The sequence below is a fragment of the Aulonocara sp. 'chitande type north' Nkhata Bay genome, linkage group LG8 (assembly GCF_057382095.1).
Source record: "Aulonocara sp. 'chitande type north' Nkhata Bay isolate Kocher_YH1m ecotype deep benthic linkage group LG8, A_spYH_male_GT1.1, whole genome shotgun sequence".
NCBI classification, from domain to species: domain Eukaryota; kingdom Metazoa; phylum Chordata; class Actinopteri; order Cichliformes; family Cichlidae; genus Aulonocara; species Aulonocara sp. 'chitande type north' Nkhata Bay.
In genome coordinates this window covers 6,139,450-6,165,959 of record NC_141351.1, presented here as the reverse complement: position 1 = coordinate 6,165,959, position 26,510 = coordinate 6,139,450, and the positions used below count along the sequence as shown (strand labels likewise).

The 26,510-nt window shown below is 41.6% G+C and overlaps 4 protein-coding genes and 1 non-coding gene across 7 annotated transcripts; all 5 read right to left on the bottom strand.

Annotated features, from left to right (window-relative positions):
• Positions 1-1,246: 1,246 nt before the first annotated feature.
• rsl1d1 (ribosomal L1 domain containing 1) lies at positions 1,247-6,672 on the bottom strand. 2 transcript variants are annotated; one of them, XM_086302995.1, is made up of 10 exons: positions 6,654-6,672; positions 6,057-6,143; positions 5,684-5,823; positions 5,413-5,551; positions 4,873-5,021; positions 4,180-4,281; positions 3,752-3,845; positions 2,038-2,163; positions 1,763-1,936; positions 1,247-1,658 (listed from the first exon to the last, which is right to left on the bottom strand). In XM_086302995.1, exons 2-10 carry the CDS (start codon positions 6,087-6,089, stop codon positions 1,530-1,532), a joined length of 1,086 nt encoding a protein of 361 aa, XP_086159121.1. In that variant the 5' UTR covers positions 6,090-6,143; positions 6,654-6,672; the 3' UTR covers positions 1,247-1,529. The 2 variants fall into 2 exon arrangements, with proteins under 2 accessions (XP_086159121.1, XP_086159119.1); XM_086302993.1 differs by lacking the exon at positions 6,654-6,672 and having other exon boundaries at positions 1,251-1,661; positions 6,057-6,162.
• Positions 3,963-4,090, bottom strand: LOC147322953 (small nucleolar RNA SNORA55). The gene has a single exon (XR_015130854.1). It is a non-coding gene; the product is annotated as a small nucleolar RNA SNORA55 (small nucleolar RNA).
• A 709-nt stretch (positions 6,673-7,381) lies between the features above and the next one.
• On the bottom strand, positions 7,382-18,196 carry gspt1 (G1 to S phase transition 1). 2 transcript variants are annotated; one of them, XM_086302991.1, is made up of 14 exons: positions 17,781-18,195; positions 17,477-17,521; positions 15,886-16,158; positions 15,772-15,805; positions 15,488-15,565; positions 15,212-15,392; positions 14,939-15,093; positions 14,557-14,697; positions 11,694-11,787; positions 10,190-10,270; positions 9,871-10,044; positions 8,482-8,571; positions 8,218-8,386; positions 7,382-8,124 (listed from the first exon to the last, which is right to left on the bottom strand). In XM_086302991.1, exons 1-14 carry the CDS (start codon positions 17,974-17,976, stop codon positions 8,072-8,074), a joined length of 1,764 nt encoding a protein of 587 aa, XP_086159117.1. In that variant the 5' UTR covers positions 17,977-18,195; the 3' UTR covers positions 7,382-8,071. The 2 variants fall into 2 exon arrangements, with proteins under 2 accessions (XP_086159117.1, XP_086159118.1); XM_086302992.1 differs by lacking the exon at positions 17,477-17,521 and having other exon boundaries at positions 17,781-18,196.
• A 97-nt stretch (positions 18,197-18,293) lies between these two features.
• Positions 18,294-23,452, bottom strand: dmc1 (DNA meiotic recombinase 1). Its single transcript, XM_086302990.1, has 13 exons — positions 23,060-23,452; positions 22,731-22,775; positions 22,491-22,637; positions 22,290-22,372; positions 20,682-20,734; positions 20,534-20,575; positions 20,385-20,457; positions 20,183-20,274; positions 20,036-20,109; positions 19,781-19,895; positions 18,985-19,045; positions 18,764-18,880; positions 18,294-18,590 (listed from the first exon to the last, which is right to left on the bottom strand). The coding sequence occupies exons 1-13, from the start codon at positions 23,114-23,116 to the stop codon at positions 18,521-18,523; spliced, it is 1,029 nt and encodes a 342-aa protein (XP_086159116.1). The 5' UTR covers positions 23,117-23,452; the 3' UTR covers positions 18,294-18,520.
• Positions 23,453-23,905: 453 nt separating this feature from the next.
• Positions 23,906-26,223, bottom strand: tomm22 (translocase of outer mitochondrial membrane 22 homolog (yeast)). Its single transcript, XM_086304730.1, has 4 exons — positions 25,958-26,223; positions 25,516-25,634; positions 25,012-25,129; positions 23,906-24,904 (listed from the first exon to the last, which is right to left on the bottom strand). The coding sequence occupies exons 1-4, from the start codon at positions 26,045-26,047 to the stop codon at positions 24,830-24,832; spliced, it is 402 nt and encodes a 133-aa protein (XP_086160856.1). The 5' UTR covers positions 26,048-26,223; the 3' UTR covers positions 23,906-24,829.
• Positions 26,224-26,510: the final 287 nt, after the last annotated feature.

Genomic DNA, 26,510 nt, shown 5'->3' with positions numbered 1-26,510 from the left:
GTGCAGTTTAGCAGTGTAGTTGCCTATTCACAATTATTTTGCTGCCATTTGACCAACAAGTGCAGCTGTAAATAACAGGAGTAGCTGAAAATACTCATCTTTCCAGGCCTAAAAAAGCAGCATCTCATTATCTTCTCTAAATTGTTCACAGGATTACACATCAGGCTTCATCCACTGCTCGATTACTTTATGCATCTTTGCAAGTTTCCAAATATTAGAGAAATTGAAAAAAAATCCACCTTTCAGAACTAATGAATGTCATAATAAAGAACTGTGATTCATTTACAATAAGCAAGGCTGTGCCTGCACGTGATAGCAAAAACATTCTGAATATGAGGTTGGCAAACAGTTAAATTCAAGTGTTTTATTCACATTGCTGCCTTATTATAGCTTTTAAATGGAGACTCGGGTTTGATAGGTTGAGCAACAATGTTTTTTTATAGTGGAGGAATTAATCCATTTTTGTGTGCACACTCCTCTACTTTCAGGAAGTCATTGTAATTGGGCAAATTAGCATCACTGTACATAAAATCTTCATTTTAACTTGTCATGAATCCTTTGAGGGCATTGAATCTGCTGACATCACGGAGCAGCGGGGTTTCTCGTTTGTGAGGTTACTGCCATTAGCGTCACGTTCAACAAGTAAAATGCACCAATAGATTGACTCACCTGCTGCACAATATTCCCCCCACAATTTTCAAAAACTCACCGAGTGCCTTTTTCAGCACATTTTGGATCGTTGTCAAAATTATACACTCATCAACATTTCCCACCAGCCAAACTACTCAAACACTGTTACTAGTGAAGTGTCTGTAATTGAACACTTGAATCTTAGCAGAAAATGGCTGTAAGCCTTCAACAACAAACTTTTAACATCTCCAATTGAAGCTGAATTTTATAATCCCATATTAATCATATAAATATAATTTGAATGCATTTCCATTTGTCAGTGGCAACAAGTAATCATATTAACCAACTACAGCCCTTAACCCTGTAATACCATGTGTATTGTATTTGAGCTTGTGTAATGTTTTCACCCACAAAACGTAAAAGAATTGCACATTTTTTTTGCAATAAATTGCATAAAAACCATTAGGTGCATTGACAACAGTACACATGAAAACTAATGCACCACACTTTAGCCCTGCATCAGGCGGTGACTGGTCCAGGACGTACCCCGCCTCCGCCCTATTGTAGCTGGGATAGGCTCCAGCCTCCGCTGCAACTCCTCCAGTTTCAAACACATTTAATGACAAAATATTTCAGCGTTCAGGTTTTATTACAACAGCACGTAACCCCAACACTGTATATGAAAACTGGGAGAGAATCTTTCACACGTTAGCTGCTTGATTAGGTCGAGTCCAAGGCACTGACACTGTATGATGACTCAGCACAAGATGGGCTTGAATCAAACACGAGTAGTTTTGTCTCTGTCATCAAACAGTGACATTACATTCACAGAATACAACAAAACTAGAGGGAAAAAGAAGAACAGAGAAAAAAAAATAATTCAATGTCCACGTTAACGATCATTTCACTTTAGGTACTTTTCTTTTTACTTTGGAGTCGGTCTTCTTGATCAGTTTGCTCTGAGCTTTTGTTCCTTTCTTCAGCGCTGCGGGTTTGGGGGCTTTCTCCAGCTTCTTCTTTTTGGACGCCTTCTACAAAAAACAGAGGAAACGTTAACGATGCCAAAGAAAAACAAAACCTGAATCATCTGCTGAGGTTCCCTTCAACTCAAACAGCTGTGAAAAGTACTGACCTCCAGTTTAGGCTTTTTGACAGGGGTTTCTATGGGAACCAGCTGTGGGATTTCTTCCTCCTCTTCAGCTGCTGCTTTATTTTTCTTCACCTTCTTCACCTTCCTCTTGCCCTCTGCAGTAGCATCTGCTTGCTCTTTGTCCTCCGTCTTATTTTTCTTTGTGGATGCAGATTCCTGAAATGCACACAAACTTGTTACTTTTCCGAATGTTTCAAAAAATGCAGCTTATACAAAAAAAAAAAAAAAATACATTTTGAGTGCTAACTTGTACTCACCTTGTCTTTAGGCGTCTGAGCTTGTTTAGACTCCAGGACAGAGAGATGGCCCAAGTCTGAGGTGTAGACAGGCAGAGCCACCGACGTTTGACTCTTAATGTGGATGAGTTTAATCACTGGTCCTTTCTGTAAAACAGCGATCAAATCAGACACGGCAAGAAAAACTTGCATCGATACATAAAAGAACGCTGTGCAACTTTTTGAATTCCAAACTGAAATTGCAAACTCTAAATAGTGTTGGACGATATACTCGATGTATCGTAAGTTTGTCCACGTACCATGGTTAAAATAGCTTTATCGTAACCATCGAGTATATGGAAATATTAAGCTGTCTGCACATAATTCACTGAGTTTTTTTTTCTCCCACAAGCTGCGAATGCATCATTAATCCCCCCTCCCAACCGGAAAGTTTTCTACCCGGCACACTGCACTGAGCATGCGCGTTTATACACCATCAGAAAGGAGAAATATGGCGACGGCAGGCGATTCAGACTTGGATTTCACGAGGAGGACATTAAACAAAATGCGGTAATTTGCAAATCATGCCGTTAAACTATTGCCGGAAAAGGTCGAAGAACCACAAAGTTATTCCACCAGCTGAAAAGTGATCCACTGCAAAATGAAAAATGTTTTAAACTCCACGTGTGAACGTCTCCCCGCACACCAAAGAAAACTTTAAATAAACCAGCTGTGACTCGACCTACGACTGCGATCGGCGAGAGAAAAACAGCACGGTAAGTTTAATTCCATGTTATTTTTTATCAAACATAAAGTTATTTTGGTCTGAATCTGTGAGATCTCTACACGTGCCGTTTGCTTGGTTACGTAAAGTCAAGTGAGTTTGTAGCTTCCTTGTTTGTGTTTAGGCACATTTCACGACATTGCGTAACTGCGTTTTTAATAGTTTGCCGTTTTCGCTGTTCGATGGTTGTTGAAATGGTTTATTTGAGCTTTTAGCTGAGATTCGGATGTTTCTGTGGATCCACACACGCTGACTTCACTTAGGCTTAAACTGCAGCTCACTCCCTTTGTCCCCGGTGCTGGGGACACTGAGGCTCAGGACATATTGTGATATTTTATCGCGTATTGCAACATAGCCACAAAATAATCGGAATATTAGATTTTCCTCACATTGCCCAACCCTAACGCTGATCAGTGCCCATTTTGCTGCACAAAAATTGTGCCGTTTGATACCGAGAGGTGCGTTTTCTTCCATACACGAAACAATCAATTAACAACTGACTGCACGAAAGACCCGATCCCACTGAACGCATCATCCATCACGTTTAATCACAGGCAAAATAAAAACTGCTGAAGCCAATGAAACAAATCAGCTGTTATCTACATGCTATTATGACACGTACGACTCAAAACTCTTCATTTCTGCACCGAGACGCTGGATTTTTGTTTTTCTCACCAGTAGACTGGTGCTGGAACCAGTTGTGGGGACTTCCCTCCCACGCTAAAGAGGCAGAGCCTTACTGGGGATTTATGTTGCCATCACTTTGATGCAACTACAAAGCCTTCTAAAACTACTGCGGCTTCAAACTACTGTGATTTGCACATTTCTACACAGCTACTTTTCCTATCAGTGAGAGAATAACAATTACCATCTCAATATCAGGAATATTATTGAGAGCTGGCATAGATCAGCTCAGTCGGGGTGTGATAAGTCTAAAATCTAACAACCAAATGTAAAACAAAAAGTTCTCACCATGCGCAGTTTGGTGACCACTGTTTGCACGGCAGCCTCGATGTTTTCCGTCACCTCGTCTGCAGTCATGCCCGAGTGGGCAACACGTGCCATACTGCAACACAGGCAGAGTGCACGAAAACACAGTGTTACCAAACACACAGATCACAGCAGCAGTATATGAAGCACCAATGTGACTTTCTTATTTTTTAACCGAGTAAGATGCTAAACATTGTGTATCAAAGTTGTAGAGACAGGCTCCACAGAAAGAGGAGGTCCATCTGGATTTACTTTGAGTTTCTATAGCACCAGTCTGACCCGTATCGATTACAGAGAATCGACAAGGTTGTACTGAGGTGCAGTTAAGATCATCTGCTACCGAAGAGTTTTTAATAAAGGGGAATTTCTGCACAAAAAGCTGAAACCAGGGACACGTGAATAAATCTCACCAGCAGCAGCCCTTGTTGGTAACCTTCAGGCTGGTCCCCTGGATGACTCTCTCGATGTCTCTGGCCAGATGCTTGCTCTGCAGGTTCACGCACAGCGGCTCTCTGGAAAAGAAAGCAAAAGGGTAAGAATAGAACCGTCGCAGCTACACGACACCTTAAAGTCATTTGCAGCAAAGTATCCAAAACAGGATGGCACAGCAAAGAGTGGAGGTGAGCCCACGACTTGCCACGGCCGGCCGTGGCGTTTGGGTACGATGCCACGACTGGCCAGTCTGCCAGAATGTTTGGGTGCGATGCCGCGACTTGCTACGACCTGCCGCGGCGTTTGGGAGTGATGTCGCGTTCAGGGGTGAGACTGGGACTTGCCACTGCATTTGAGAGGGATGCTGCAATCTGCCACAGTGTTTGGGAGTGATGCCGTAACTTGCCACGACCTGCCACTGCGTTTGACAGTGATGCCGCAAATTGCCAAGGTCTGCCGTGGCGTTTGGGGGTTATACTGCAATCTGCCACAGTGTTTGGGGGTGAGGCCGCGGTTTGCCAGTCTGCTGCTGCGTTTGGGGGTGATGTCATGACCTGGCATAAACCCATGAAGTAAAAAACCTTGTATATATAGTATAGTTTACAGTCAAACCGTAGTTCTTATTTTTCTAACACACACACTAAACAGGACAAACTGAAAAGCGCTCTCACTTTTTACTTTTGTAGAAATGTTTCCCGAGGTGCGATGGCAGCAGTCGGCGGATGCGGTCATCAGAAATGAACAGGTCAAAGTTTCCCAGCAGGCGGCGCTTGGCTTCGTATGGTTTGTACTCCGTCTTCAGGACCTTATACGGTATGATCTGCCACAGGCAAACACATCCCTGAATGTTTCTTACCACTGACAAGACGGTTTAAAGCAGAAAAATGTACACTCAGGATAGCAAAAAAAACCCAAAAAACCTTGCCCATGTCTACTTAGGAAAAATTCCCAAAAAGGTGGCAGTTAAGCCCTTCTTCCTTTATACCTACTCTGAGCAGCTTAAGTGGACTTGACTCCTCTTTGCCAGATTTCAATGAGGGTGGGAACATGATCATGGTTAGGATTAGGGTTGTGGGACTATAGTTATGGTTATTGTGTTAGGTGAGTGGTGTGATGTGATGGCTTTTCCATATGCTACTATGACCTCACACCAATATGATTGGTTGCTTGCAATGCTGAACCTGGACCAACATCAGTTTAGAACAGCGTACCTCTGATATGCCTTTGACACCTCTCTCCTGCAGAAGCTTCTTATAAAACCTCTGGGTCTGCTCTGAGGTCATGTTGGGCTCATCTCTAGTGAAGAGGCAAATCTCTTCTGTGTCTGACCGCTGGCCATGGGGCAAGGGACTGCGGATAACAAAAAGAAAACAAAAGAAACACAATGACTCTGGGGGAATGCCATTATCAACGAATTACTTTAAATTTGGAAAACATTTGCTGCGACGGAGGAACTAAAATTCAGTCGCCTGGGCTGCTCACATGCGTATGGTCTGCGCTTCTTTGGGTATCTTCCACAGGGTGAAGAGCAGGCTGATATGCTGAGTCTCATCCAGAAACGGGGCTTCACCACTAGCTTTGTTTTTTAGGAAGGCCTGCAGGGCCTGGACGGCCTTCTTTACCTGTCAGACACATTAAGTTAAGACACCACAATACAAATGAGGCAGCTTAATACCTGAGCTAAAAGTTAGCATTTGCTAACGCCAAACGTGTTAGCATGTTGAAGAAGCTAGTTGGAACCAGCTGGCTCATTAGATACGTGGTAACAAACTTTATTAACAAGCAGCGTAACCCAAACATTCTAAAAACGACTAATTCAAACAAATCTGAAATCACAAATCAATCAAACTTTTACCTGCGATCGGTCCAGTAAAGCTTTCTCTGCCATTCTTCACACGTGGACCCCCCAAAAAACACCAGGGCGCATGCGTTGAGCGTCATGCTATGACGTAAAATATATGTGTACATAAAATCAATATCGGATTCCACCAACAAAAAGGCTCTCAAAACAATACATATATGTGGATTTTGGGGTGTATTTATATAATCATTATTATTTTTACCCCTGGTTATTTGTATTCATGTTCTATTCTTTTGTATATTTCATCTCTTTATATGTTTTATACTCATTGTTTGTTCAATAAAGTTCCTGTAAAAAACAAAACAAAAAACAAACATCTCACCTATGGAGACAGCTCAGGATGGACTAATCCTGTCTATCCTAATGAAAATCCTAGTCTGTGAAATGCTTCTAAAATATCTGCTGCCCTATTGGCCTTATCTATCTTGAAAAATAAAGTTTTAATGTCAGTGTGAATTTTACATCCAAAAATAAAGGATATATAAAAGTAGCTTTGCCAAAAAAATTTTTTCTCTCTGGCTTAAAATGGAACTGATATCATTCACGGGAAATATGTTCAACAAGTATTTCACAGCTCAGGCCAGCAAATACCGGAAATCCCTTTTTTGCACATCGGTCTTTCTGCTTCCGGATCTGTGACTCGTCACATGACTCTTCTTCCGGCTGAAACGAAGTGCCACCAACTCCAATCAGAGACATAACAGATGATGACGCTAACGATAAAATGGTGATTCAAAAACTGTAAGGAAAATTATAATATAAATAAAAGCATAAAATATAACAGTAAAATGCAGCACTGTGGCAGATTAGTGCAGAGCAAATCGTTAATCACGTGATTTAGCCAGGTTTTTTTTAAAAAGTCACTTTCCTCACTTGCAAAACTCTGACGTTAAGCTCAACATAGCTCGTTAAGACATTCATCTGGCTTCGTAATATACCTCAGATCTCACTACCACCTGATAAACTTTCCCTTTCTGTTGCTGCTACCATTACTTCACTCTTCTCCACCCTGATATCTTTTTCTCACCTTGAACCCGTCCACCTCCCTGCCCTCACACCTGTCCTGCATCTCTGCCACTTCAGACTTCCTTAATCTACCCTCAAACACTCTGCATAGAACATTTACATATTAAAAACCTAAATTAAAAGTGCATCAAACAGATTTGTAAGGTCATGGGTCTTTTACTGTTAGACATTTGTTATTTGGTTAAATAAGGAACAAATCTAAAAGAAATGTGGTGTATGAGTGCAGTCGTTTAACCTGACAATACATCCCTGCTGTAAACCTGTGGTACAAATCAGACAAATACACCTTTCAGTTACAGCTTGATCGTTTATTTTCCATTTCGATTATGTAACAGCTGTGTGGGTCTGTCCGTGTGAGTGTGTTTACCCTTGGTTCATCAGAGTAGTATGTGAGCTCAGTCCAATTAAACCATCTCATGTGGAGAGAGACCAAACTAAAGACTCTGGCACAGCAATCCTTAAAATCAAATAAAAATGTCCTCTCTGGACTCTAAATCCTGCTCTTGAGATGGGAGAAGCACTTAGCAAATGATAATTATAGACTAACTCTGCTCTTTTTGCAGGATATGAAATCATTCTGGACTTTATTTGTTTTTGTTGTTTTTTTTCCTTCCCCAAACTCAACAACACTGCATCCATCTCCATTCAAAAAACAAATGGCGCGGCCAGCAGACCGTACGGTCAGGCCTGGGAGTACAGAAAGGGGCGGGGCATGTAGCTACATTAGTGGCATAGCTGAGCTCTCAATATGAGAAAGCTGACACACTGGACTTGGTCTCTCATTTCATATGGTTCATCATAAAAACTGATTCAGTCATGTTTTCTTCATTTGACATGATTTTATTCTTCCCTCCTTTTTTGTCGTTGTTCGTCTCTTCAGCATAGTTGTGTGTAAAGAGAGAGTAGCTGTTTGGGTCGGCTCTAGCAGCATTTCTCCTCTGGGAACGAGTGGAAGAACTCCATGCATGCTGCCATTGTTGCATTTAGTCCTTTTCTGGCACCAGCTTCAGCACTTTGCCAATGGCGATTGTTTTGCCTAATAGTATCAAGAGAATTGAGGGACAAAAGGGCGATTCAAAGATGCCTGAAAACAAATCCAGCTAACTTCAAGCCTGCACGGTGTCCTTACCTTCGTCTCTCAGTGTGAATCGCCCCATCTGAGGGAAGTCTTTGAAGGTCTCTAAGCAGATGACTCCTGCTGCCCGGAGCCTGGCGATACAAACCTGGTCCTGCTTCACAAAGCGTGGTCGTGTTTTGCTTTTCTCTCCCGTCTTCTTGTCCACCAGACAGATTAAGGCCTGTGGTGAGAATTGCACAAGTTTAGCACGAGTAATCAAATAATTAAAGAATGAAATAACCAAATAACTAATATGTAAGCCCAACAGTAACTTACTGTAATTTGCACTTCTTCGATGCAGGTGTGGATGTGAAGGACTGCATTGTAACCAGGACAAATGATGGATTTGTGCTCGATGATGACGATCTAAAAAAAAACCCAAAAGAACATTTCAGAGGACTTGAAAACCAGATTGTGTCTTTAGATACTTTGCTGTTAGTAGCCTGTTACAAAAGCACATCATTTGTTTTAATTTCTTGAATATAAGAAAAATAAAGAGTAAAAAACTGAAAAAAAGGCAGTCAACATCCAAAGAGCAGCGTTGATGTCCTTCAAGAAGCCTAGAGAACTATTCCTGAAGATTACTTTAAGAAATTATAAGAAAATTTGCCTTCTTCTGACTCTTTTTTTTGCCTTATATGCTGTATTTTCCATGTGTGTTTGGAGATGTTTCAATACATACAGTACAGGAAAAGCTGACAAAAGATTCTGCCCGAGAATCCCAGCTGTGCATGAAAACAGCCAAGGAATGACACAATCAACAACAAGCAGGCTTCGCAGTATTCCCAGTGTTTGTTATCTTAACTTCAACCGAGCCACGGGGGGGTCCCAAGCCCGGATGAAATGCATCTTTGATCTTTTCCAGATCAAAAATGCAGATAATCAACAACTAAAAGTGAGACCCGAGTCTCACTAGAGACTACTAAATGGGAAAATCATTTTTTGCATGTTAACAATCTCTTGAAGCTTTGAAATTTTAGGAAACATTTGGTAAAAAAATGAACGTTTTGGACTACAGGTGGGTTTTTGCATGCTGCGTCACATATTCTCTTATAATACCAGAAAAGATCCTTTGAACCTTGTGACCCCTTAATATAAAGCGGTGTGTATACTACGATGTTTAAATGGATGTCTTGCCTAAGCTTATTTTCAGACCTGAAGGTAAGCATTTCACAAAGAAAAGTACAGATTATCAACACATAAGTAACTATTTGTCTGGCAAAAGTCTTACTTTATAAGCCTGTGTCTGCTCAACTTGTCCAAAGCAAGCTCCATCAGACAACTCTGCAATTAACACAGGCTTGAAAAATGTGTCTCCAAAGCTCTTATGGAGAAATGCCTCATCTTTGATAATTACTTCTGCTGGTCTGTGTAGACCTGCTGTGAACACATGATCATCAACCAGAGTGGCGACTGCTTTCTAACATAGCCAACCTGCAAAAGGATGCATTTAGTTTTGTTTTTAATATGAGACACAGCAGAGACACGGGAGCGGATTCATTACAGGAGCCTGTGGTGAGGAGTTTATTTGCTGGCATTAAATTAAATAAATGGCATCACCTGTGGTTACCTCACCCCCTTTCATCCCCCCAACTTCTCCCCACAGTTAACGACTGTCAAAGTCAGGAGTTAGAAGCCAGCATGCAGTAATTATCCAGTCTTTACCTGCGCATCAAAGGTGCGCCCAGAGTGGCAGAGGTTGTCGGGGCTGCAGAGGATAAAACCAGGAAGGATCTCTTCCTCCTCTATGCCCTTCAGCCGCAACTTCAGGTTCTCCCCAGGACTTGCGTCGTCCGTCTCCACATCGTCACTCAGCAGGCTCAAAACCTCCACCGTGTGCTGCAACACACACATGCATACAGCTACACGTGAAGTGAGGAAAGACTATTTCTGCATTGATGCAGAAATATATATGACTGGCAATGAAAATGAAACTGAGTATTTGTGGTTACAGGATCCTCTTTCAATCAAGAAGAGGACTCACCCTGTTTGGCATCATGACCAGCTGCTGGGCTTTACTAATGGATCCAGATTCCAGCTTTCCAAGGATAACAGTACCCATATCCTACAAACAAGGAAACCCACAGTTAGAGGCAATATTCAAGTAAATGCACTATACTTTGCTAACCGCTAATACACCCATGTGTCCAAATAACATCTGCCATATAGATAATTTTACACTGGTGGAATGTCATATCAAATATGGTCAAAGTTTCTTTGCTGTTTGCAAATAATCCCTGTGAGCACAGAAGCTCCGCCCCCCTTCTGTCCAAATCTCCTGTTTACGAGGAGCAGCCAATCACAGGAAAGTTGGCTTAAAGGGAAGGTGGGTGAACTGAAGGAATGCACCATAGCTCAGAACAAGATTATAATAAGGATTATCTTGAACTTTGAATCATGCAAAGCTACTCTAGTAGAGTCCAAAAATAAAAATATACAGTTCAAATATATAAGTTCACTTTAAACAGTCAGTAAATCCATTCTGACTGTGGTGGGTGTGGCTCAGGAGGTAGAGTGGAAGGTCAGAGGACTGTTTCTCCAGCGACTCAAGTCTGCATGTCAGACTATGGTTGGGGAAAGATACTGGGCCAGAGTTACCCCCGACACATGTGTGAGTGCAGGAATGTTAAACAAACCCTTAGGTACAAACAAAAGTGCTATATAAATGTGTAAGTGCCAGTCCATATCCCATTTACTTTAGTCTTAAATACTGCATTTCCTCATACTTTCAATAAGCACATAGTTCTAATGCAAGCCTTAGAAAAACATGGACTCTTGGAAGAAGCAGCTTGCTGTATAAGATATGATACTTTTCTTTTGGCAGTAAAAAAATGAAATAATGATCATGACTGTGAGCTTTCAGACACCACCAAAATAATGCACAGTGTTTTCTCCACAGCTGAAAGGTTGCTGTATCAAAGTCCTGGCAGTCTCGGTGACCATTAGTATGCAGCATCCAGTTGACTGAACCATAATCCCATTACTTCAGGAGAACATCAATTGAGGCTACTTAGTCATATAACTGCTACATAAGGCTCTTATGCAATCGCTGGGAGAGAAAGACAACAGGATAAAGACAGATGATGACATATGAAGAAAGGAAGAAGAGCTGATGGTCAATTTTTGTTTCAAAATAATTCAATTCCAACAACGCTTACAGTGTGTGATGAACTGCTTCCAACATCTAAACCAAGCTGAGCGCCAAGGAGCTCAATTATCTCAAAGAGGAATGGCTGTGCGGAGGCCACAGTGTGTGTGTGTGTGGCTCATTGTGTGACTGTCTGTGTGTTCTGGGAAAAAAACTCAAGAGGAAGCAAAATGACAAACTGACAAGAGAGCGAAAAAGGATTTTGGCAAAGTGAGCACGAACCAAAAGAAATTTTACACCCACTCATCCTCTGAGAGCGGAGCTGTGCAGAACACAAGCTGCCAATGGTTTTGGTTTTCTTCTTACAGGAAATGAGGATCAAAAGCTTCCAGTTGCTCACCTTGTATTTGTCTACGATAGGTAGTCTGACAGGCCCGTCGCTTGATCTGGTGAAGTTTGGCAAACTGTCCAGGTGGGCAATAAATGGCATACCCCTGTTAGAAAAAGAAATAAGCAAAACAAAAGTAAACAGTAAAGGTTTTTATTGTAGTCAGCATTTGCTTCACACAAATCAATGCACAAAAAAAACAAACAACACTACAGAAAACAGAACAAATCTGTGCAGTCTTATTTCTCTATGACTTATGAGTTCTGTAAAGCAAAAAGTCAAAGAAACACCGCACACACCGGCTTCCTTCATTATAAATGCTGGAAATATTTAAATCAGCATGTGTAAACAAGCCTTACCTCCATCTTTTCATTATTACCCATCATTTATGCATACTGTTACAATTACAGATAGTCAAACACAGCCAAAGCTAGCATATAAATGTGACTTTAATGCTCCGGCTTCAGACCTTTTTTTCCACTTTTTTCCGATTTGCATATTATGAAGTGTGCATGTAGAAAGCAACACATTTGAAATGTTCCCCAATTTATCGCAGTTAACTGCCACGTTATCAAAAACACATTGCATCCAATTGCCAACTTGACCGCCCATTCAATGGCAAACTGATAGCAGACGTTTTATCGCCGTCTTGAAGCGCCAGTCTCTTTAAAGATGGCAGCTGAACACAGGTGGTTGCAAACCTGGTCCCTGTCTTTGAAGCAACCATTTCAAAGGCAACAACATCCCAGATTCACTGCACACTTTTGTAATAATGTTGTTTATGCTGCAGTGCCCAACCTCTGTAGAGGGCCAAATGGAGAAGAAATTTAAATGGAGAGGTTATGAAGCGCTAACGCAGCGTGCTTCAAAGAGTTCATTAACTAAGTGGCTGCCTCAAGGCCTAGGGTAAAATACATAAGTCTGATTTTAAACTACTTTGACAGATTACAACAGAGAACTGTGGAGTTTGAACTCAGCATAATAGATCACCTCCTTTAATTCAAACAAATTGTCTTTTTGGCCTCAGAATTTTGATCCTCTGATTCTCCCAAAGTCACCAGAGGCTGAAGGAGTGTGAGCTGAACACTACATATTGATTCTTTCTTCACACATAATTATCAACTTATGCAGCAAAGCAACTATCCTATCACCCCAGCTAAGCTTTAACATGGCCATTATGATCACTGTGTACTTCAGAATCACTGTTATTATTGTTATTTATAGATTATTATACTGTAAGAGATGATTAAGGCAGTGACCAGTTGGATGACGGGGACTAATTAGTATATTTATGTGCTTAAAGTCAGTAAGGTTGACACAGTGTTGTGGTTTTTTTGGTACTGACCCTTCTCTCTGGTGAGGTCTCACTTTATCTTATAAAGGTTCAAGCCTGGTGATGCCGTTCAGAGCACAATGACCTAACTGTGTTCTGTTTGTCTTGTGTTCTCGCGCTGTGAAGGCTTTCAAGGGCAGCCTGTCTGCTTGTTGACAGTGCAGGACGTCACCATGTGTCTTTACATCCAGAGGGGTATAATGAAAACTCTCTACTCTACACAGTAATATAATAATATAACCTGAAGTGTTGACAGAACACCTAGTGCCCCTCTAGTTGTTGCTCATCATAATCATTCATATGGTCAGCACCATAATTACAAAGAATCAAAGAATCCTCCTCACTCGACAGCTCATTTATTCATTTTTTTAATTCACTCACATATTTAAATTACCGTATTTCCCGGACTACAAAGCGCACCTGAATATTAGCCGCACAAGCTAAAATCAGGGGAAAATCCTGTTTTGTACATACATTAGCCGCACCTGACTAAAAGCCGCAGGTGTTTCAATGTTGACTTATCATATGTAAGAAAATATGCACAAAGCGAATTGTCAGGAAAGAGATGGCTGTTTGGAGACACATCTCTTTTATTAATATTTTGAAAAACAAGTTATGGGTACATATTTGCACAACTTTTTAGGTATATGTACAAGTAGCGGTAATTACAAGTACGAAACATGTGCTGTGCTTCAAAAACGAGTAACAAATGTAGTACATAACAATAACCTACACACCAGAAAAATAGATTCAGACTACCTTTTAGGCTCAGGTGGATGGATGGATGTTTTCACACTTTTCCACGCTGTCAGATTCCACCGGTGGAGTTGAGCATAACTTGCTTTTCGCAAGTTTATTGCCGCACATCATCCACGACTCCCGCTGAACGTGTAGCGCTACTTTGAAGTTTGTTTTTCGAGCTACTTGTACGGCACTATGTTGTCTGGCGGATGGACATGTGACCAACATACCACTCTTGAACCCCGATACTGTGTGTCTGATCACATGCCCTTCCGCCAGGCAACGTAGTGCCGTACAACAGCGGAACAAACAAAACAAATCGTCTTACGATATGACAAAAATCAGGGACTAAAAGCCGCAGGGTTCAAAGCTTGTGCAAAAAGTAGCGGCTTATAGCCCGACAATTACGGTAGTACCCTTAACTTTATTTTTTCTTAAAAAGCCACGTGTTTAAATATTCATTCTTTCTTTCTTCCCCTTTTATCACTCCAAACATAACATTTATTCACAGGCTTTGTGTCAGCTACTAATCTGCATATCTGTGTAATCTATCCCTTTGTTGTCTTTCTCTTTGATTTGTCTTCCTGCAAAGCACTTAGCGTGCATTTTAAATAAACTCTCGCACGCAAATAATAGGCCGAGCCGGGCACTCATCATTTTGTACTCGTCATAGAGCAGGAAATACAGACTGCAAGAACTATATTTGAATTCGCTGAAATATAAATAAGCGTGACATACTCAGAAAGAGCTCACGCGTTCAACGCCTGATGACTTCAGGGGCCGTTCAGAGAGCTGACTTACGTGTACCAGGGGCATTCGGATACAGGGTCCTTGAGGTTGGCACCTGTGAGTCCAGAGCAAGGCATAAAGTGGATGTCCTTCTTAGGGTTGAAGCCCACCTTCTTTAGAAATGGCACCAGCTTCTCCTTACACTCCTCATACCTGCGAGAAGAAAACAAAAAAATTATTAAAATATTTCTTAACATTGTGTTTGACATAAATATCACACTGGAATCATTAATGAACAAATAAAACAAATAAAATCAGTCACTTAACCACAACTGGTGATGCTTTAAATGCCAAAATTAATACTAACACTTTCCTGGAGATATTGCATGTTTTTCTTTTTTAAATAAAGTCCGAAATAAACATTAAAATTCCCAAATTATCCATTTTAAATCACCTTTCTAGGCTCCAGTTGACAGTGGGGTCATCCATCTTGTTGATGAGGACAATGAGATGTTTAACTCCTGCCGTTTTAGCCAGCATGGCATGCTCCCGCGTCTGCCCACCCTTTTCGAATCCCGTCTCAAACTCGCCCTTTCTTGCCGAAATCACCTGGCAAAAACCAATAAGGCAAGAGAGAAATATTTAGAGAGCGCCTTTTATATTAAATCAACCCGTGAAAGAACCGGGTGATATGTTTCTGAGGTTCAGGGATAAAGATCTGTCTCACCAGGACTGCTAGGTCAGCTTGTGACGCCCCACCGATCATGTTGGGGACAAAGCTCTTGTGTCCGGGGGCATCGAGGATGGTGAAGTGTTTTTTCTCCGTCTCGAAGTAAGCTCTTCCAACCTCGACCGTCTTCCCTTTGTCTCTCTCCTCCTGATTTGTATCCAGAGCCCACGACAGGTACCTGCAACAACCGCGCTCGTGCATTCATTTATGTTTTACAAAAAGGTGCGTACAGCACAAAGAAGGTAAATGCCGTCAAAACACGACGCCCCTCACCATGTCTCCCTGTTTTTTTCTTTCGCTTCTCTTTCATATTTCTCCAGGGTTCGTTTGTCCACCATTCCAGTTAAGTACCTTTCAATGAGGGCACAAAGGGAGGAAACGTTAACAAAACGTGCAGCCCAGCGCACGTCCGAGACGGCCACAGGTTTCGGCTGTTGTAACAGATGATTCAACTCTGTGTTTTTATTCTCCTGTATCGCTAGTTGAGCTAAAAACAACTCCATAAAGAAACGAATCAAAAACAACACAAAACATTTAAAAATAAATGGATCACTCACATGATCTGTCCTCCGATCGTCGATTTCCCGGCATCTGGCAAGTACAACCAATTTTTTAGTGAACATAACTTTGCATAAACAGCCTTAGATGAAACACAACCGAATGCAACGCACCAACATGACCAATGAAGACCACGTTAACGTGTTCTTTCTTAGGAGCGTCTGGTGGCGCCGGAGCCACTTTGGGCAGGGGCATCTCCTCCTCTTCCTCCTCCATCATCTCCTCGTCCTCTTTCCCTGCTGCGCCTCCCTCCTCCGCGCAGGTCTCCCCAGACCCCAGATCCTCCTGTCCGCCACCTCCTTCGTCTCCCCCGGGCTCCTCCTTCTGCTCCCACGTCTCTTCCTCTGTGGGCATGTCTGCCTCTGTGCTTCCATTCTCCACTGGAGCTGGAAGCACACATTTTGCACATTTCTAGTTATCTAACTCCGCTGTAATAACCGGCATCGCACCGACAACTTGGGGGCTGCTTTTCATTTGCTGGGAGGAACTTTAAAGACGCTGTATGATAGGAATAAAATCAAAAGTGACAACTGACTTATTGCAGATCCTGGCCTTCAGTCAAGCTGATGTACATCTTGCCAGATCTTTTAGCAAACTTAAATCTTTTCAAGCACATTTGCACAAAGATTTCAATCAAACAACTTCAAAGACAGGCCTCACCTCCATTTATCTACATCTCCTGCATAGTCTATTGCTTTAATTCAGCATGCTTTGTAATATGTGCTGCAGGACTTTCTAAATAACCTAAAAAGCACCCTATTGCTACATATCCGTGGTCTGCCCACTTTATAAAGACAAAATCAATGCAATGTTCTGCAATGCAAGCGCGTCAAAAATAAATAAATCAGGAGCAAGAGGACGCTGAAAATGTGCTGTGCCTTGCAGAAGAAGAAGCATCTTCCCTTGGCAACACACAAATAAGCCTCCAGTTTCCATCACTATGAAATTATGCGGCCCAGCAGTTGAGTACAATGTCTATTTTCTTCTCCACGCCCTTCATTTATAATCAGCTGACTTTGTAGGCTGTCTCGTCAAGCTGTACTTATATTTTGAGACATGTTCGGGGACATCTGAAGGAACAAATGTTGCAGCAACCATCTCCATGAATGTGTCTGCAGGCAATGGGACTAAGGGAGGTGACTGCAGAGCTCGCTCACTTATCTGTCCTTATGTACACTACACGGTCATCTGGTTTTGTGTCCCTGCCTCAGCCACTCTTTGAAAAGCAAAAATGAGTTCCCCATAACTCAAGCAGAGGTGTATGACATCCGGGCAAAAGGCCAAATATGAGGGAAATAAAGCCTCACCAGAACAAAGTTAATATGTTCCTGGTGTAACCAAACACAGTGCACTGACACAGAGCAGGCCGGGGCCTTGGACGGGCAGCTCTTGACACATACGAATCACGGCATGTGCCAGTAGGAGATCTATTTTGGGCAGGAGCGAGTGAGGTTGCACCACATTCTACCTAGGCCCATGCACGTGGGTTCCTACCAATGACAGAAAACCAAATATGGCTCAGTAACTACTTACAAGTAGTGAGCATCCAAGCTTTAAAAACTGCATGAGGTCTGGTGTGATACTTATAACGTGGATGTTAAATCTTGCACACCTGAGCCTGTATCTACCCCCTGAAGCCTGAGCTAGAGCTGTAACTTAACCAAGTGAACATGCAGTGCACTGGAGTACACTGTGGATGCGTACCGACTGTTTCTGACACCTCCATACTGGCAGCTGGATCAGGGGTACCTTAAAGATAAGAAAACAAAAAATACTTTCGTAACTACTCATTAGAAAAGATTGCCCGCGGCTCACATATTCGTTACTACTACGTCATGAATCAGCTATTGCACCACAGCCGCACTTGTGCCGACTTGTTGATGAGTTAGAGGGTATGCTGTGCTGTTCAGCACAGCGAGTTACACACAGGAAGGCTAACTTAGCTGGACTAGCAAGCAAGCTAGCAAGTTAAGCTAACTTCCAGCCAGCTGTCTGGAATTTAACCTACCATCTGAAGCCGGCATTTCCACAGCGCTGGCTTGAAGGAAGCTTGGTACAAACACCGGGGCGTTAACGTTGGGGACAAACGGCTTGGCGTTGACGTTAAGGGCGGCGAAGGCGGTTGGGAGTCCCGCCGCGGCAGCAGGGGCCTCGGCATCCTCTTCCAGCTCCCACGAATCCGGGGCTGTGTCTCTCGTGTCCATCGCTGCTTTTTCCAGAGTTGACAGGCTTCCCACCACCGGGCAAGGCGAATGATTTTTGTGGTTCCGTTTATACGGGTTTAGTTGCTGGTGTGTTTTAGACTCTTAGCAGCACGCTCGGTGAAGTTCCCATTGCTTTGTTAAGCCTTGCCTTGACAAGCATATGGATCCCGTAGCTGACGAGAAGTGGTGCACGGCAGCTGCACGTCCCTCGCACACCGCCAGAGGGCAGCACCGGACACCTGCAAACCCGCTAAGTCTACAGTCAGTCTTGCAGCCCCCCCCCCCCAATGAAACCCAAGTATGAAACATCAGAAAAGGGATTTTTATTCTTTATTAATTTCATAACAATCTCTCAAACAGAAACAACACCACCACCAAATAGTACAATACTATATGTCAGACTTTAATCTTTAACAAATTACACAAGGTTAATGAAGCTATTAATAAATAAATAAATAATATAACTAACAAGTTGACGGGTTAGCAAGGAACAGTGTTAACATGCAAGTCTCATCTTTTCCTTTTATTATACTTCAATTATACTTCAATCTTTGGCATCAGTAACTCCTCCAGCAGAGATGGCAAAGGTTGCCTCATTCTCAGGCATATCAGGACTGGAAGCAAACACGAAGAGACAGATGAGTGTAGAACATTTATCTAAGACTTTTCACGCTTTGCTCACGTTCACATCTTTGTCACTACAGTGTCATATCATGTCTTATACTTGATCCAAGTCATTAATAATTAAACTGATCACTATGAAAATTGCCCTTGAACTGCTAAATACCTGTCAAATATCTTGGCGATTCTCATCTCCCCACGCCCCTTCCTCAAGCTGATGCGTGTGGTGGAAGCGTGGGCCAGGATGTGCCCACCAATTGGCTTCTTGGGATCAGCTTGAAACCTGAAATGGGTGAGAAACTTAAGAACATCTCAGCAGTGTTTCACACGGCGTTTTTATCAGAAAACCTCCTATTTGTAAGCATGAGGGAATCTGCGCTATCTTACGTCATTCCGGCTCCAGGATCAGCTGTCATTTGGTTGGTAATAAACACAGCTACGTTGTACTCTGACGAAAACATAGATCAGAGTCAGTGAAGTTTGAACGCAAGCATCGGTTTAAGAATCGCAATCACCCACAGAGATAGTTGAAGGTTTGTAAATAGTTGCTGTCTCATGAATGCAAACAGACTGCAATCAGTCTGAATGAGGCATTGTCAATGAACACAGACTCAGCTGGTTGTATTCTAGTTACATTCTTATAGACCAAGAAAGCTGCTGAGCTCAAAAGTGAAAGATCAATGTAATATTCTCTTAAGCAGCTCATGAGTTGTTAAGCGTGCATCATGGGGTGCCTGGTGACTCCCACCTCTAGGACCTAGCTTCCAGGTTGGAAAAACGAAGCCAAAGTGGAAGTGCTTTAAACCTACAGTCTATATAAGGTCACCAGATGGTGAGAGTTGTAGGTGCAAAAAAACTTCTGGTCCTCATCTGTCAAAATGGAAGATTTTTTGTGGCTAAGGAGTTACAAATCACAAGTCATTGGCCCAATTAGCGCACTGTTTCACAGTCAGTTCACAGTCAGTGGAAACACTCATCTCAAAGCTTTAAAAACATTCTGTCTCCATGTTGATGATTGTTTATCCGACATTCCTTATACATAAAGGTTACTATATGAGGAAAATGATCAGGGTGCTATTTCCAGTCAACCACCAGCAACTTCTGTTTCCAACAGTTCGTGTAAAAGATAAGGTGTTAATGGCATAAATATTTACACACAAAAACCGAGAATCCTGATTCAGACCTTCAGAGATTTTCTGCAGCCTTGAAAGCATCTGGGCCAGTTTCTGCTGCCGCTCAGCGAGCTCCCCTCTGCCAGAGAAGTCCACTCTGAACAGAGCCATGATGGAGTCGATAATCTACCAACGACGAGCACACAAGCAGAGTGAAAGGCCAGAGAAACAGGGAAACCCGGTTTCTAGGTGTTGTTCTCCACCTTGATTAGATTTACAGAGTTGATGACTAAAACCAATATCAGAAGAAAAGTTCTCTTGCTTACCAACAGCTTGAACACGCCTCCTTCTTCATGAAATTTGGCTGCTACAAAGTCCAACAGCTCCATCTGGTGTTCACCTGCAGAGTTTTCAGTTCTTTATAAAATGCTCTAAAAAAGTCAGTCTAAATCAACTGTAATGCATGTTCGTACTAGTGTAGGCTCGGGCGTAAAGCACGTTGTCCAGCACGGCATCATGGTCCACGTTAAACCTGTCAGCGATGTCTCTCAGTCTGTCCGGGCGACTCAAATCAGACAAGTACAAGTCAAGGAAAATAGGAGGCAGATTACCATCAGCGTTACATGGCAGCGTTTCAGCTGGTATATATTTGTGCCGTGCTCATTCCAAGGATACAAGGTGTTCTCCGTGTCAATGAAGATTACTTTTCCGCCCGAGTATCCATCCTCGCCCGGCAACTGAGCAGTGACTGAATGACAAAGAACGCGTTTTAAACTACTCTGTATCAGGAAGCTAAAAACCAACAAAAAAGATTCTTTACTCACCACAGAGCGTGTGAGACAGCTGGGTTTTTCCTGTGCGAAACTCTAGAAGAAGACATACTGAGAGTAAATTCATGAATTTGAAATGTATTCATGAATTTAGATGAGAAAACATCAGAGAGGAACGCATTACAGGGGGGCGTCTGCTCACCTCCAAAGGCCTCTGTGATCGCCATACTCTCTACACCTCCACCCAGCAATTTACTGCAGAGACACAGTTCACATACATGTAAAATCATCGGTTTAATCAATACTAACGCTGCTGTTGATAAATCTCAAAAACCTCCTATATCCTCCATGTTACTGCCAATTTATCTATTAATATGCTAAAGCTATGAAGCAAAGAAGAAAGTCTAGTGTGATTACTGCGTGCACAAAGTTCAGTGAAAAATAACCCTGAGATTCACAACTGTGTGTATTTTATTGAACTACAAGCATTCTGAGCCAGTAGACGACCGCTCGCTACCTGTTATCTGCGTGAACTGCGGGGAAGTTGAAAAAAACAAACAAACAAAACTGGATAATTTATGACTGAAGGAACTGAAACAGTGCCTGAGGAGGAAGCCAGAAAGTGCACAGCTTTTAAAAAGAGTCAGCTGAGAAGGGACAATGGTTAATAACAAAAGGGAGGTTTCGGGTTAAACAAATAAACAAAGTGATGAACTTTATCTCCCCTGAGACAAGAAGTCTTCTAGGGTAAGAAAAGGAAACGTTTCGACATAAAAAATTATACAAAACAAACAGAACAACCTAACGGAAGAAAATGTGCAGTCTGAATGTGTGCTCTGAACACAGACCACACAAAAGGAAGAAGAGTGAGGATCTGAGGAGTGTCTGATCTGTCAGCTCAACAATGTCAATGACTTTTTTGTTTAAATAGCACAACTGATTATACTTAAACTCAGTCTGATGAACACGGGAGACAAAAACATAAAAACCTATGTAGGTTTTAAGGCAGTGAAAACAAAATAAAAGCTCAATTACAACAAAAGCTCAATTAAACTTTACAAAGAACACACATGCACTGCTAATTAATGTAACAAAAACATTTTGAGGGGTTTTTTTTAATGTCGGCACAGATGCATATGACCTCTGGTCAGCAGGCAGCTTGTTCCAAAGAACAGGACCACAGTAACCAAAGCAACCTCAGCACAGTGAGAGGTTTGACCGGGTTATAAACAATTAGTAAGTCAAAGACACATTGGAGGGGTCAAGCAACAGAGAGGCTTATGAACTAGCACTGAAAGCCAATGAAGTGACTTCAATAGTGGGGTCACATTTTCACATCTATAAGAACTGATTCGTCCTACTGATGACCTGGAGACTCCTGCAAATTGAGCGTTACAATAATTCAACCTGCTTGTTTGCTAACCTAAAAGCATGGATCAATTTCTCACCAATCTTAAGTTTTAATATTTTCTGAATATGATTATCAAATCTAAGATCATTCTCCAAAATAATTTCAAGGTTCCTGACTTGAGAAAGGGATGATAAATATGAGCAAATTTTCTGTCTCTGACTTTTTGGACTAATACCAAAAACAAAGACGTTTGTTTACATTTTTTGTGACCTTCTAGCCTTCATCCAAGTGGCGAGAATTTATGCATAAAGATAGTTTGAGGGAGTTCTTAATTAAGGTATGGACGAATTCAGGTGAGAAACTACTGATGAATGCTGGACTTGCGTGTAAAATGAAAATAGGGTACACAAGGTTTTGTCCACTGTTTGTGAATGAGGCCCAATATGAGGAAAACTTAACTCAAACTCTTGGCTCCCAGTTGTGACGTGGAACACCTGCTTCCTCCTTGCGCTGTATTCAAAAGCCGTCTGGAAACCGACATTCTACAACATAAAGAGAATCAACTATAACACAAATCGTCTTTTCAGTCACGTTTTGATCCCACTACAGACATAAACAGGACAGAGCAGATATTTAAGGATTCAAAACGCAGTGTCTTACCAGCAATTTTCCAGCAGCTTCCTTGATTTTTTCCACTTTTGCTTCTGACAGGCCCTTGATGTTACACAGAGCTTTGCGGGTAGTCATCTGGATCCCCTTAACAGTGCAGATGCCCACTGACTTCAGCTTTTTGATGTCTGCCATGTTCTGTGATCACACGGCAGGAGGGTCAGATTGATGCTCACACACTCAAATTGCTTTTTGTTAGATGAGTGATTTTGAGCTCAGCTGTTTACTCACTATCCCATGTTTCTGCAGGAGATCAATGTCTTGGAAGAAAGACTCCTGTGAGGTTCAGAGGAAAAATCTATATGAGCTAACTGATCAAGAGTAAATATAACATTAAAAAGCCTGCAGATTATAGCTTTTCATAATGTTTTAATCTACTCTTCTGTATTATCTTTATACAATATTTGTAACCAAAATATAATATAGCTTAAACTTTAAGTTATTTAAACATTGTTTTTTTTTATCTTAAGGCAAATCTTCATTTAACATATTTTTTTCCTCTTTAAAGAGGGACACTATAGTATTAACACGCACTGAATAAAATAATACTCAAATCTTACCTCATCATCCTGGAAACTAGAATCATCTTCAACAACTTGATCCTCTGCAACTTTCATTTTAATGCAGAATGAGGTCAGAATTAAAGATGAAAGGTATTTTGATTACTCAGCTAAGATATTTAGCCAGTCTAAAATCAAGCTAACTCTTTGCTAACCATACACCGCTCTTTCAAGGCAAACAAACAAACAAAGAAAAACAGGTTAAACTACAAAACAAGACTGTCAGATTATCGTATGATTATTAGCTATCGGACGCCAACTACAGTACGCTCATGGATGAAAAACAAATATAGTGTCTAAAGTTTAAAAGATAGCTTTTTTGTGTTCATGACAAAACTGGCCTTTTGTCACCGGCGGGAATTTCTGACTCTTCAGGTGCAAGCGGAAATTTCTATTTTGACCAGTTAAATGAACGTGACCAAACAATAGTTAGTATTAATGTTGCGTTTAAGTGTTCCCAATTACATCATCGGACGTTAAGGCTTTAAACAAATATCCCCATAAAATATCTGAAGGAGTTATGTCTCTCGAAATCTTTGGAACACATTCCTATCTTAATCCTTTGGAAACAACACGTGAATGCAGCATTGTCCTAAATACTACTTTCTAAACTTCTGAATTTCTAATCATTTGTATACAATAAAAACATTTTTCTATGACAATGGAACTTTTTATCTGAAGACAAGTTACTGATTGTCAGAATCAGTATTGTTAGATGGTTCTTACAAGCTAAAATATCTCATGTAAATAATAACCAATATCAAGACTTTATGATCAAAATGTGGTGAAATAAATACAGACTCTATGATGATTACAAAAATAAATGAATGACGATAATTTCAACGATACCTCTTGTTGATTATTTAATACATTTGACAAACACCTCAAAATATTTGATCTTACACACAAAAACAAGGTGAAAGTAGACACAAGGCTTTCTATTTGATTTGGTGTTTTAATTGTGGCAGTAATGTTGAACACAAAACAAAATCATGGGGTTGCTCAGTGGAGATTATAAAATACTGTCATATGAATGACAACAGAGGAAAACCAAATTACATTCAATTAAGACTGGACACATCAGCGTCATTTAACCAGGAGGACACGATAAAACCAATAACTGTGGAAAGTTCAAAGCGAGAGGCATTACACTCTGACATACTATACACATATAGTACACTGGTGATCTGAGACAAAGACGGAACCACAGCACGTGGTCAATGTAGACACCAATCTTATAATTGAATAAAACTTGTCACATATGATCAGATATTCTAACTTCATTCTTCACATGCAAGGGGAACCAATAAGCATATGAAGATGAACTGAACTACCAATGAGAGTACCATTCTTCTGACTACAAACACCGAGCTATACCACCGCTAACCTCCACACTTCTCTTTTCACTGTATCCAACTTCAACTGATATCCCCTATGAAGAAATTATTTATGCTGATATAAGTATTTAAAAAAAAAAAAAAAAAAAAAAAGGAAAAAAAAGAACCCAAAAAAGAAAAATAACAGAAGCTGTGCTTCTGGAAATCAGTCTCTGCATGATCCTGGGAGTAAGGAGAGACAGCGAGAGGGAAGTGTTGGACACACATCACATCCTCCTCCACAATATTGCTGGAGTGAGCTGAACGCTGCTGACATACAGCCTCTGCCTTTTTTTCTTTAAACTTCAGGTCTTCGCTCTTCTCTCTTCTTCCGAGTGACTCTGCTGCCTCTCCAACAGCAGATCTCAGGCTCCTGTCGGCCCTTCCTGCCCCCTCACATCTTGCCGGGTGCAGGAGGCATCATGCCCGGCATCCCACCGGACATTCCAGTGTTAGGTCCCAACAGGATCTAAAGGGGGAAGAATCGATTATTCAGGCTGCACACTGAAATTTCCCAGTAAATGCTTTTCCCCTGAACAACTACCAATTAACGCTCAAGTGCCCCATAACACTCACCTGTCTCTGCTGTTGTAGCTGCTGCTGCTCCAGCTGTAGTCTTTCTGTCTCAAACACAACAGGCAGCACCAGGATCATGAAGGAGGTAGTGCCGACCCAGAGCGCAGAGCGGGAAAAACTGTAACAGAACACCAACCTGATTAGTACCTGCAGTTTAAAATGTGTTATACGGTACCCTTTAGTTACTCTAATACTCCTTTTAGTTAGACTCTAATATGCAAAGACTGGAATAATATTAGTTCACCCCCAGACCCTGTAAGCTGTAGAAAATCCATGGATGGATATTACATTTTGCTATATGTAAATCTGTGATTTGGTGTTTTTCCATTCTTTATAATGTTGTAGCATTTACCCAATGCATACTTGAACCAACAGATTTAAGTTAAGAGTTGACTTAATTGGCACGAGCAAAGAATTTGTACCTGTTATATCCTTTACTGTGGCCTCTTAACAAACACATTCGTGCAATTACTAATGAAAAGCAACAGACGGGGAGAGACATACCTGTAGAACTTTTTAATCAATGAGACTGAGCAGTGTGCAGACACCTCTGCAGCTGTGCGCATCGTTTCAGGAAACATCTCAGTCAGGCCCCACAATCTCTCCATCAGCGTCTCATCCAGCTTATGGACGACCACAAAAAGCAAACATTTGAGCCGTGCATTAGAAAATAAAGAAGCATCTCTAATGAGTAAGAACATACAGGAAAATTAGCTAACATCTAAGTGGGAACATGAAATACATTCGTGTACAGGGAAACTGGTTTTTAGCTTGCAGCATTGTTAGACAGACCGTATACCTCAGGTAGGTAGCTAGCTAGTTAGCTTTGGTGTTGCCCTATTTAGGCAGGGGAACTAACACAGCAAACAAAACAGTGCAACACACTGCTAAAGTCCCATTTTCATTCAATCTTTTTTCAAGAGCCCACGAATAATAAGGGAATTACATCTTCATCTTCGTCGTCGTCAATCTCGTCCTCTGGGGGCCGTACAGACACCGAACTCGTAGCGGGGGACAGTTCCTCGACTCCGGCCATTTTTTCCTTCCTGTTAAATCCGCGACTAAATCAGAACAATGAGAGTCACTGCGGCCAGAACAATGTGTTTCTGAGGTTTTACCTGCTGCTAAAGGTAAAGCTCGGAAGTGTGCTGACTGTCTGAGGTCACAGTAGGAAAACGTGAGACTCAGGGTCGGATGACGACAGGAGGTCAGGGGTCAATTTGTACGTGAAGAGAAACGTAGTGCGCCCCTTGCTGTATGGACTGTCTAATGGCAAGCTCGGGAGTATTACTGCCACTTGCAGGATCAGCCGCTTAGGTTAACTCTGTGAGGTCTAAGTCAAGTCTTTGGTAATCAGGGGACAATAAAAATAATTATTCTATGTGACTCGCATCAAAAATTAAAAATTTCCAACAATAAATATTTCTTTCATTTCTCCAAAGCACAGGTGTTGGCTATGGGTGGGGTTATCGATCAATGATGGCAAAGACCTCATTAGG

Coding starts and splice junctions, on each gene's coding strand:
- rsl1d1 (XM_086302993.1), bottom strand. CDS start 6,089: ATGGCAGAGAAAGCTTTACTGGACCGATCGCAG. Junction 5,552..5,683: donor GAAGCGCAGACCATACGCAT/GTGAGCAGCCCA, acceptor TGTTATCCGCAG/TCCCTTGCCCCATGGCCAGC. Junction 2,164..3,751: donor TGGTCACCAAACTGCGCATG/GTGAGAACTTTT, acceptor GCTGTTTTACAG/AAAGGACCAGTGATTAAACT.
- dmc1 (XM_086302990.1), bottom strand. CDS start 23,116: ATGAAAGTTGCAGAGGATCAAGTTGTTGAAGATGATTCTAGTTTCCAG. Junction 22,638..22,730: donor TCCTGCAGAAACATGGGATA/GTGAGTAAACAG, acceptor GTGTGATCACAG/AACATGGCAGACATCAAAAA. Junction 18,881..18,984: donor GATCCTGGAGCCGGAATGAC/GTAAGATAGCGC, acceptor CACCCATTTCAG/GTTTCAAGCTGATCCCAAGA.
- tomm22 (XM_086304730.1), bottom strand. CDS start 26,047: ATGGCCGGAGTCGAGGAACTGTCCCCCGCTACGAGTTCGGTGTCTGTA. Junction 25,635..25,957: donor ACGACGACGAAGATGAAGAT/GTAATTCCCTTA, acceptor GTCGTCCATAAG/CTGGATGAGACGCTGATGGA. Junction 24,905..25,011: donor AGCTACAACAGCAGAGACAG/GTGAGTGTTATG, acceptor TTCCCCCTTTAG/ATCCTGTTGGGACCTAACAC.
- gspt1 (XM_086302991.1), bottom strand. CDS start 17,976: ATGGACACGAGAGACACAGCCCCGGATTCGTGGGAGCTGGAAGAGGAT. Junction 15,806..15,885: donor GGTCTTCATTGGTCATGTTG/GTGCGTTGCATT, acceptor TGTACTTGCCAG/ATGCCGGGAAATCGACGATC. Junction 8,125..8,217: donor ATTCACACTGAGAGACGAAG/GTAAGGACACCG, acceptor TGATACTATTAG/GCAAAACAATCGCCATTGGC.